Below are 11,094 nucleotides of genomic sequence, written 5' to 3' on the forward strand. Positions count from 1 at the left end.
TGCGTCCTGCACTGCCCTCTAGCGGCTCTCGCCGCCGTGACAGCACTTCCAGCCCCAAGGCCCCAGCGCGCCCAGCCTCTGCACTCACCCTGGGTCCCCGCCGCCACCACGGTGATCTGCAGAGCGGCCTCGGGGTCGCCCCAGTCGATCCCGTCACCCGCAGCTTCCTGCATGGACGGCAACAAACCCGTCGAGGTGGGCAACAAACCCGTCGAGGTGGGGAGAATTCCGGCCTGGGGAGCCGGCGGTTAGACCCTCCCCGAGGCTCAGGACGGTTTCCTCCCCCACAGTGAGGTCTGCAGCCCCGGCGGTGACACAGGTGGCAGCGCAGGCCTGGTTATGCTGCCATCGCTCTCCCTGCTGGTCAGGTTCCACCTTACACCAAAGCCCAGGTCAAAGGAGACAGGGTCTCGCTATGCAGTCCAGACAGGCCTTGCACTCACTATGTAGCCTAGGCTGGCCTCAAAGTCCTGGCAAACCTCCTGCCTCAGCCTCCCCAGTGGTGGGATCACAGGTGTGCGCCCCCACACCCGGCCGTCCATCTCTTTTGAACCTGGGCTGCACCTGGCCTTGGAGCAGTGAATTTGGGAGTGAGGCTGCCAGACACAGGCGGCCCTTTCTACAACTGAAGGAAACCCCGCGGTCCCCGAGGGCGTCCTAACCTTGGACTCTGAGTCCAGGGAGATGCCCCAGTCGATGCCAGCGGCCTCAGCAGAGATGCCAGGTTCGGGCTCCACCCCAAAGTCGCCCCAGTCGATCTGGAAGGGGAACACTGTTGGCTCCAGTGAGGTGGGGAAGCACAGAGACAAGGCCCCTGCTTCCGCACGCTCGGCTGCTTTGACAGGGAGCGGGCGGTGGTAGCCGTGGCCCCCGAGCTCCCGGGAAGCAGCCACCTTCAGGGTCCTCGTGCCACCCAAGAGCTCCTGGGTTGCACTCCTGCCGCTCTGGTCTCAGGAAGGCCAGGAACCGGGAGGCTGAGGCAGGAGGATCACCCTGAGTTCGAGGGCCTCCCCTGCTGGGGCTGAGAATCAGGCCAGGCCTGGGCCACGCGCGAGGACGCGGAGGCCGCCCTTACCGCGTCCTCCTCCACCGGCTCGGGAGGCTCCTCCAGGCGCGGCCGCTCCACCACGGCGGGCTCCGCCCCCGTCCTCCACTCGTACACCGTCGCGTTTCCCCGCCGCTGCACGAACCGCAGCATGGGCAGCACCTGCTCCGCTGGGCTACAGAGAGCACAACACTCATCTTCGGCCCGGGCGCACGGCCAGGTGGGCAAGGCCACTAGGCCCAGCGGGGACAGCAAAGCCACGGGTCACATGGGAAAATGCAAGTTAAGGCCAGCGGTGCTGGTGCACACCCGTCACCCCAGCACTGGGGAGGCTGAGGCAGGATGATCACCCTGAGTTCCAGGCCAGCCGCGACTACACAGAGAGATGCTGTCTCACAACAAAGGGAAATACAAGCCAGAGGGGAGGGGGGTCGAGGGCAGGGGACACCAGCAGCCTGCAGGGCCCCGTACCTCTCACACACGAAGCCCACACAGGCCTGGTACAGCTCGATGGCTTCGCCCAGGGACTGCGCCGCTGCCCCGATCTCAGCCAGCTGGCTCGGCAGGTCCTTCACCAGGGCCAGCAGCTCTCTCCGGACGTTGTCTCCCTAGGCGGGGCAGGAGGGGACGGGACGGATGTGGTGGGAGGCAGCGCCCAAGGCGGAAGCAAACGCCCAAAGGGCAGCGCAACTTGGGACTCAGAGCTGGACTGGCAGAGGCCGGCGGAGGAGTCTGAGCTGGACCCGGGAGTCGGGTGGGGGACACAGGCCCGGGACACCCCGCCTGCAACCCTCCCCCCACCACCCATGCCCCCCACCCACCGCGCATGCGCACCGTGATGCCGTACTGCTTGCAGGCATGCCGGAAGTGCTCGCGCTGCGCCGCCGCGCCCGCCTGGCCCTCCTCCTCCTTGCGGCTGCACTCGCGCTGCAGCTGCTGGCACCTGGCGATCCGCTTCCTCAGCGAGGGCAGCTCGTAGTTGATGTTGCGAACCAGGAGGCTGCAGAGCTCCACTGCGAGGGGCCGGGAGGTTGGCCCGGGCACCCGCACCCCGAGGACGGGCGGCCCCAGACGATGGTGACGGGGTTTCCCGGCGTCTCCACCGTCCGCCGGGCGAAAGGGACAGTGGTGGTTACCGCAAGGGTCCACTGACACGCCAGGCACGGTCTTTCCATTTAGGTGCTCAGGAACGAGTAGCGATTATCAGTAAGACTTTTTTGTTTGTTTGTTTTTCTGGTACCGGGAATCGAACTCACGACCTTGCCCTTGCCAGGCAGGCGCTGTGCCGCTGAGCTAAATCCCCCAGCCCCTTGTTTGTTTTTCGAGACAGGGTCTCACATAGGCCTGGTTGGCCTCAAACTCAAAGCGGTCTCCCTGCCTCGGCTTCCCAAGTGCGGGGATGACAGTGCGTATCACCATGCCTGGCTCAGAATTGGTTTTCTCAGCTATTAACACGCAGGGTCTCAATTCCAGCCCCTTCCCACACACACCCAGTGCCTAGGAACGTGGGGAGTGGGTTTCCCAGGGACGCCTGGGCCACTGTGAGGTCAATTTACCTAAGTAGGTGTTGTCCTTCTCATACAGGGTGACGATCTCCTGCCAGTCCTGAGGACGGAAGAAGTCAGCCAGAGACGCAGGGAAGCAGCTCCTGACGCTCAGTCCCACAGAGGCTCTGCCCCCCCCCCCACGGCCCCTCCTCCGCTCCCACTGCTGGCTGGGCTGCCCACACTGAGAGTGTGGCACCGGGTGTGCTGCTACATATCTGCACTCTCAGTTACTAGGGAGGCTGAGGCAGGAGGATCGCTTGAGGCCAGCCTGGGCAACTTAGCAGGACGTCTCAAAACAACACTAACAAAAAAAATCAATTAGGCCCAACAGTGGTGCATGTCTCCTGACCCCAGCGCCTGGCAGGCTGAGGCAGGAGGAGCAGAAGCTTGAGGCCAGCCTGGGATACCCAGCAAGACCTTGTCTCAAGGAACCAAAGGCTGGGGACACAGCTCAGCACTCCCTGGGTTCGACTTCTAGCACCCCCCCCACACACACACACACACAAGTGTGTGTCTCTACCCGGCCCTAGTGACCAGAGGTGCTGACCCACGGACGCAATGTCGCCAGCCGCTGCCTCCCGGCCCTCACCACACTTGCCTTCATCCGCTGGGAAGAGTACCGGCCAAAGATGTTCTTTGTGGAGGCCTCAGTGCCCTTGAGAAGGTCCACAATCCTCAGGCAGTGGAAGTAGTGAATGTCTGGAAGGCAAGGGAGAGGGAGTGATTTGATTTGATTTTTTGCAGTGCTGGGGATCAAACCCAGACCACGCCGCCAACTTACACCCAGCCCCTTTTGGCTCTGAGACAGGGTCTCGCTAAGTTGCCCAGGCTGGGCTCAAACTGGCCATCCCCCTGCCTCAGCCTCCCTCAGCACTAGGATTGCAGAGTGCAAGAGTGAGGACTTGGGGAACTTCTCTGGCCACTGCAGGGGGCTGTGAGTAATGTGGACACACAGAGACCCCTGCGTTCTGTGTTCGAAAAACCAGCATCCATACCCCAGGTACCCTTTCCTTTCTGGGGTTAGCCCTGGTGGCTGGAGAAGGGACTGGCCTGGCCCCTGCCACGCCCAAGCAGGCGGGGACCTGGTGACAGCCCTGGAGCACTCACAGGACCCAGAGAGCAGCTGGGCGATCTCTGCACTCTCCGGCATGTCCTGGATCGCGGCGTTGATCTTCTCTCGGATTGTCAGCACCAAGCTCTGCCATTTCAGGTTGCAGTGCCGCCTGTCCACCAGCCAGTCTGGGGGGGACACGCCCAGGTCACAGGCTGCCTCACACCACCCAATGCGTTGCTCCTCACTCAGCGTAGTGGTGCGCACCTGTGACCCCAGGCCTTGGGAGGCTGAAGCAGGAGGATCACCTCAAGTTTGAGGCCAGCCTGAGCTACATACGAAGACTGTGTTTCAAAACAAACAAAACACTTCCATCAATTCAGCCCTAACATGCTAAGATATTGGCAAAAAGCTACCCTCATGTGGGTAAGGTATGGGGAGGGGGTTGTCCCGGAAGATCAGAGGGGAGAGAGGCTCCAAGGTCCCAGAGAGAGGCCCTGGGGCTAACAGGCTCTGGCGGCCTAACTTTATCCGCAGTATCATGGTTTAGTTTTTTTTTTATGTTGTTTTGTTTTCTACACAGAACAATCGCCTCAGTACAGGGATAAAGAAAAACTCTGAATTGGGCCTGACATGAAAGTGCCTCCTCTGACCATTCTAAATTCTCCACAATATTTTGCTTCTTGGGTAATTACATCTTTCCTGTTGACAGAGGCTGCTGCTCGGCTTCCACCTCCTGGGGCTGGGATTAACCACGACAACGCAAAACACAAGGCGAGGATGCCAAGAGCCGGATGAATGAGCAACGCCCTAAGGACTGGATGGGAACACCGGGATTTTTTTAAAAAATTTTTTCTTTTTTTTTTTTTTTTGAGAGAGAGTCTCGCTATGCAGTTCAGGCTGGGCTTGAACTATGTAGCCTAGGCTGGTCTCAAACTCACAGCGATTCTCCTGCCTCAGCTTCCTGGGTGCTGGGATGACTGCATGCACCGCCACGCCCAGCTTCTCGACAGTCTGGTCTGCACAGAGAAGAGCCACCCTGCACATGTGACTGAAATGTGACTGACCTCGAGGGGTCTGAGCCGCTTCACTGCTTCAGAAGCACGCACACTTCCTCTGTCAAGGAGAACTAAGACCTAGGTTTTGTGGTTAGGTCCTGGCTTCTAATTATCCAGTTTCTTGGGAAAGTCTCTCTACCACTGTGTGCCTCCGTTTCCCAACATGTACCATGGGGATAATAATAGTGGGGCGTGGTGGTGCACGCCTGTAATTGCACACTTGGGAGGCTGAGGCAGGAGGATCACTGTGAGTTTAAGTGAGGCTGGGCTACAAGGTGACAACCTGTCTCAAAAATAAAATAAAATAAAATGGGGAGCCAGGCATGGTGCACACGCCCGGTAATCCCAGCACTCAGGAGGCTGAGGCGGGAGGATTGTTGCAAGTTTGAGATGAGCCTGGGTTACAAAGTGAGCTCACAGCTGGCCTGAACTGCACAGGGAGACCCTGTCTCAAAAAGACAAAAATAAAATAAAATAAAATAAATGGGGAAGAGATCATACTGTGGGGAGGAATTGGAGGCAAAATGCTGAGCAGTGTCTGGCACATGGTAGACTGCAACTTAAGGATCTTGATTTTTACAATGTCAGGTGCCCAGCACAGCCCTTGCTGCAGAACAGCCCCCCACCCCCGTGCAAGGTGGCCCTTTGCCTTCTGCGTGACCAAGGACAGCACACACCCCGAGACTGCGCAAGGGAGGAGATCTGCGACAAGTCTACAGCAAAGCCAAAGAAACCCCACTAGTGCCGGGTGTGGTGGGCACGTCTGTCATCCCAGCACTCGGGAGGCTGAGGCAGGAGGATCGCTGAGTTGGAGGCCTGGGCTACATAGTGAGTTCAAGGCCAGCCTGGACTGCAGCATGGGACCGGGTCTCAAACAAACAAACGAACAGCAGCAAAAAACCACCAAAGCAATGTATGTCCTGAAGTGGTCAGAAGGAAGAGGCTCCTCTCTGGTACTGAGCCGGGGGCAGCCTGGCCATTCGAAATTCTCTATGCCCAACTGAGTCTTGAGGTCTTTGTTTCCCCACAATGAAGGGAAGATGGAAGCTATTTATTTTTGATGTCAGGAATCGAACTCAAGACCTTGTACTTGCCAGGCAGGCACTGTGCCACTGAGCTAAATCCCCAGACCCCCCAGTGGAAGCTTTTTAAAAAACAGTTTTTATTTTATTTTTCCTGGCACAACCCGACCACGCACACTGAGCCAGTCATACTAAAGCTCCAATTGACATCGGCCACTTCGTTACTGACCACGTTTAAATCAAACCATTTATTCTGTCTCGAAATAACACCATTGCTTTTCTTTTTCGTTACTCGGAATTGAACTCTGAGATATGTTCCCAGCCCTTTTAAAAAAACTGTTTGCATTCTGGGACAGGGTCGTACTAAGTCGCTAAGCTGCTCAGGCTGGGCTTGGACGTGCGACGGTCCTGCCACAGCCTCCTACGGTCGGGATGAGAGGCGCGTACCACCAAAGCGGCGGCCAATGACATGATTTGATAACGGGCATGCCACAAACGTTAGAGCGGAAAACGCAGGTCAAGCACAGACTCCATACGAGCCCTGTCGCTGCTCCCGGCGAGGCACGTCCTGCCAGAGCAAGGCTGGTGGCACCTCCACCCCGCGTCGCGGCTCCCGCTGGCGGCAGGGGGCAAAAGGCAGCGGCGCGCGGCGCCCTCCTACCGAGCAGCTTGCCGGTCTGGATGTCGATGGGCACGTGCTGATGGTCCTGGGGGGGACACCGAGGGGACGCGGTCGTGAGCGCTGTCCTGCCCGGCCCCGGCTAGAGCTTCGGGCGGGTAGGCAATCTCCGGGAGACAGGACAGGATTCCCAGGCCAGGGGCCCGTCCCCGGGAGCCCCGATCCACACACCTGCATCTTCACTCCACTTCCGCTTCCGGCCACAGACCCCGCCCCTCCCCACCACCAATCCAGAGTTCAGACACCTACAAGTCTTCGCGGTCACGTCACTGCTTTCAGCAGAGCCAATCCGAGCGCACGCTCCGCCCACCTGGAGGCTCCGAATGGCGGAGCCCGGAAGGGCAGGAGAACGAGGGCCAGCCAATGGAACTCGGGGGCGGGGCCTGGGCCGGGAAGGGGCGGGGCGGGGCGGGGCGGGGCGGGGCGCCCGGAAAGGGCTACAGAGGCGGCGTGGACGCAGCAGGTGGCGCCCAAGAGCCGCTTCCCGCAGCTTTCTCCCCTGGAGGGCGCGGGACCCTCTCCGCCACCGGGATGGTCCTAGCGCGGACGTCTTTCCTCCTGCAGCTCTCCTTACCATCTAGAGCAGCGTAGCTTCTCATGGCTCTCGTCACGCTTTGCCTTCCCCTTCCTTTTATCTAACATACCCGGGCTGACCACCTGCCTCAGGATGAGCGACTAGGGCAGGGCAGAGGGAAGGGGAATGAGGAGGTACCCCAAATATGGCACCTACACTGAGTATACCCCACACACACACACACACAGGGTCTCACCATATAGTTCAGGCTGACCTTGAGAGATGGTCCACACCTGTAATCCCAGTGTTGGGGAGGCTGAGGCAGGAGGATTGCTGCGAGTTGGAGGCCAGCCTATGCTACATAGGGAGTTCAAGGCCAGTAGTCTGCGCTACATAGCAAAACCCTGTCTGAAACAAACAGTTCTGAAGAGTAAGGTGAGGGCCCTGCACCGCTGCAGGCAGACTCTAGGCAGTACGAGGTCTGAGGGAGGGGAGAGGTCAGATCAGGGGATCCTTATTCAGGAAGGTGGACACCCCACCCTCCACAGACAGAGGAAGCACTTCAGGGTTGGAGGCTGAGGCAGGAGGGCCTGGTACAGACTGGCTGCAAGGAGGGTGGGCTGATGGGAGGTGGGACTGGGGGTAGAGGCTAGAAGAAGTTTGTGCTCCTGAACTTCAGGTCTGGCCTGGGGCAGAGGTGTGCGGGGGTGGAGGCAGGTGTTTAGGAGGGCGATGGACGAGACTTGGCCGCCCCAGGCAGGTGGTGGGGACAGGGGCCCTGGCAGTGCTGGGCGCCCCCAGTGGAAAGTGGGGCCGCCGGGGTCGGGGTAGCACCTGGGTTGAGAGCTGGCCCTGAGTGTCGCAGCCTGGTTGCCCTACCGCCCAGGGCTGGCTGAGCACAGGGAGGGGTCCAGATGGCAAAGAAGTGGTGGAGGGAGGAGAGGGCGCGAGGAGATCCCTGGGAAACTGCCAAGCTGGGCACCCTGTTTCTGACCCCGCCCACTGGGGCACAGCACCCCATGCTCAGAGACTTGGGGCCAAGCCCCCTCGTGTGAAGCAACAGCAGAGACCTAGATTCCTGCCGGGGAAGACTCTAGACCATTTTCTTTTTTTGCGTGGGGGTGTTTCCAGTATCGGGAATCCAACTCACAACCTTGTACTTGCCAGGCAGGCACTGTGCCGCTGAGCTAAACCCCCAGCCCCAACCCTGGACCATTTTCACGCCCCTGGGAGAGCCGCAGCTTCCTGCACTCGGAGACAGAACCTCGCCTATCTCAGGGCATTTCTGTTCAGAGTCTTAAATAAACAAACAGACATACTGCCTGTGGTGCCGTTAGCCTGTCATCCCAGCACTCGGAAGGCTGAGGCAGGAGGATTGCTGTGAGTTTGAGGCCAGCCTGGGCTACAAAGCGAAAGCCTGTTTCAAATAATAATAATAACAATATGGGGGCTGGGGATATAGCTCAGTGGCATAAGCGCCTGCCTGGCAAGCGCAAGGTCGTGAGTTCAATCCCTGGTACCGAAAAAAAAAAATAATAATAATAACAATAAATTAAATTAAATAAATAAACATCCTAGATGGACATAATTCTTTACAATTCAAGCCAGGCATGGTGGTGCACCTCTGTAATCCCAGCACTTGGGAGGCTGAGGCAAGAGGGTTACTGGGAGTTCAGGCTAGCCTGCGCTAAGTAGTGAGACCCTGTCTCAAAACAACAAAAAATACAACTCACAACAAACTTTGGGTGTGTGTCCTTATATTTTGGAAACTATATAAAACCTTCCACGCCTTTGCCTAGAATGCGCTTTGAGCTGATGTTGCCAGGGTCCTGGCTGAGGGCAGAGCTGACGGCCGCTTCCAGGCGATCGTGGGAATCTGGCTCTGACCTAAGAGCCTGACTCAGGCAGGAGGAATTGCAAAGGTCCCCCAGCACTAAACAAACACGCAGCGGGCTCCAGCTACGTGCTGGGCTCCCGGGACACCCCAGGGGAGTGGCGCGCCCCACCCTGAACCAACAGGCGGGCCCAGCAGGGTGGGTCGTGCCAAACCGCAGCCCTTCTCCACTGCCCAGGACGCCGCCTCGGTGGCTTGGGGGATGTAGAGAGGTGTTGGAGACCAGCTCTTATTTATGTATCTATTTATTTTAAAAGGGTCTCCCTACTGAAAGTTGTAGCGATCCTCCTGCCTCAGCCTCCTTAGTGCTGGGATGACAGGCGGTGGTAGTGATGAGCGGGGGCCGCGTCACTCGTTCCTCAGCTCCCTTCCGCGTCCCTCCCTTTATAGCTGTGGATGTGAAGCCGACCCCCCTGACCCAGCCTGGTCACCTCCCGCGTGGAGCACGCGCCGCCAGCACCAGCCGGCTCTGCTCCAGCTGACCCCTGTGCCCTCAGCCTGGCACCCCGCCCCCGCCCTTTCACCTTCCTTAGTCATCGGGAAAACCAACTTCCTGGGTGCTGGGTGTCATCTCCCCAGGATACCGCGGTGTTTATTTCAGATGCCCAGCCCAGCACGGGGAGGGAGGTAAAGCCACAGCCTTGCCCGCTGCCCTCCGACAGCCTCTGGTCCCGTGCAGGTCCACGTTGGCCCAGCCCTGCCGCCCAGGCGCTGGGATCTTCGTGAGAAGACTCAATCTCCAAGGGTGGTAGGGAGGGCAGACCCACCCTGTGCCCTGTGCCAGCACCCCAGGCCCATCCCTGGGTGTGCACCTGTCATACCATCACCGGGGAGGCTGAGGCAGGATGATTGCCACAAGTTGGAGGCCAGCCTGGGCTACATAGTGAGACCCTGTCTCAAAAAAATAAAAGAAAATAAAAAATTGCACCTGAGCCAGATAAGGGGCGTGGCCAGGGCTCCGGAGTCCCGGAAGGAGCAGTGTCCAGTTCAACTCAGGGCTGAGTGCTGGGGTGTCAGGGCGAGCACCACCTCGCCAGGCTCAGAGAGAGGAATTAGTTTGGAGAGGCTGGCAGGGAGGTCACGAGCACCCAGGCCCACGCCAAGGGCCGGAACTCGGTCCTGTGGCCCACTCTGCCAGCTGGCGGCAGCAGGGCCCCGGAGGCCGTGCCCTGGGCTTCCGGGTCCTTCAGTCGCTGGACCCTGGAGGGCCGAGTCTCCTACGAAGAGGGGGAGACGCTTCCTCCAGTGAGAAAGGGTTGTTTCAGCGAACGTGGGACCCAAGTGGCGATGGGTGAAGACTTTGAACTGCGAGGGCCACTGTGGCAGATGCCCGCAGACCGCCGGGGGGAAAACACCAAGGAAGCTGATTCTCTCACGGTGCTGGAAGCCAGAAGTCAGGAGTCAGAGCCCAGCACAGTGGGTCTTTCCAGAGGTTCTGAGGCCCAATCTGGTCTGCATCTCTCCTGATTTCTGGTACTGGCCAGCAGTGGCTGATGCCTATAATCCCAGCACTCGGGAGGCTGAAGCAGGAGGATTGCTGCGAGTTCAAGGCCAGCCTGGGCTACATAGACAGACTCTGACTCAAACAGAAAAAAGTCCCTGGAACCTACATCTACTTCCGCACCGAGGCCACTAAAGTGGGAAGGACACATCTGGGCAGGCTGGATTTGTGACCCCGTGGGGGTGTCACTGGGGCCCAGCGGGGTGGTGGCTCCGGCTCCCTTGGGTGAAGTGTGCCGGTGTCACTCCAGCAGGGCGCTTTCTGAGAAGGTGCGCTGTGTCCTCTGCCTGCTGGCTCGCGCTCCCGGCCCGTGGGAAGGGCGCCGGGAGGCACACATTTTTACAGGGGCAGCTGGGCTCACAGCCTGTTGGCTTATCTTGCCCCGCCTGCTTCTCTGCAGTAAATGCTCTGCAGCAGCAGGTGGGCATTGGGCCCCCCTCCCGGAGGCGGGGCCGCACTAGGAAGGGCACTGAGGGGTGAGACCGTGGGGCGATGCCCGCTGGGTCTCAGACACCAGAGGGCTTTAGAGGCGGGGGTGCAGGTGGGACGCAGGGTCAGAGTGTACCCCGCCAGCCTCAGCCTCTGCCAGCATCTGAGCTCAGATGAGTTTTTTCCATTTGTTTGAGACAGGGTCTCACTGTGTACCCCTGGCCAGGCTCGAACTTGCATTGATCCTCCTGCCTCAGCCTCCCTAGTGCTGGGATGACAGGTGTGCGCCGCTGTGCCCAGCTTCTGGTGTCTTCTGGTACCAGGAATTGAACTCACGACCAGGCTGTGCAGCTG

The 11,094-nt window shown here is 59.3% G+C and overlaps 1 protein-coding gene across 1 annotated transcript in view; it reads right to left on the reverse strand.

Moving 5' to 3' along the window:
* Positions 1 to 6,635, reverse strand: part of Cdk5rap3 (CDK5 regulatory subunit associated protein 3) — a 9,202-nt gene extending 2,567 nt beyond the window's left edge. The window contains exons 1-10 of the mRNA XM_005394252.2: positions 6,574 to 6,635; positions 6,385 to 6,430; positions 3,700 to 3,831; positions 3,191 to 3,291; positions 2,602 to 2,650; positions 1,880 to 2,058; positions 1,517 to 1,653; positions 1,076 to 1,220; positions 663 to 758; positions 89 to 167 (exon numbers count right to left, since the gene is read on the reverse strand). Coding sequence (XP_005394309.1) covers positions 89 to 167; positions 663 to 758; positions 1,076 to 1,220; positions 1,517 to 1,653; positions 1,880 to 2,058; positions 2,602 to 2,650; positions 3,191 to 3,291; positions 3,700 to 3,831; positions 6,385 to 6,430; positions 6,574 to 6,579 — 970 coding nt within the window. The 5' untranslated portion in view covers positions 6,580 to 6,635. The remainder of the gene's footprint in view (positions 1 to 88; positions 168 to 662; positions 759 to 1,075; positions 1,221 to 1,516; positions 1,654 to 1,879; positions 2,059 to 2,601; positions 2,651 to 3,190; positions 3,292 to 3,699; positions 3,832 to 6,384; positions 6,431 to 6,573) is intronic.
* Between the last annotated feature and the right edge of the window lie 4,459 nt (positions 6,636 to 11,094).

Source organism: Chinchilla lanigera, unplaced genomic scaffold (genome assembly GCF_000276665.1).
Source record: "Chinchilla lanigera isolate Chin_1 unplaced genomic scaffold, ChiLan1.0 scaffold00050, whole genome shotgun sequence".
NCBI classification, from domain to species: domain Eukaryota; kingdom Metazoa; phylum Chordata; class Mammalia; order Rodentia; family Chinchillidae; genus Chinchilla; species Chinchilla lanigera.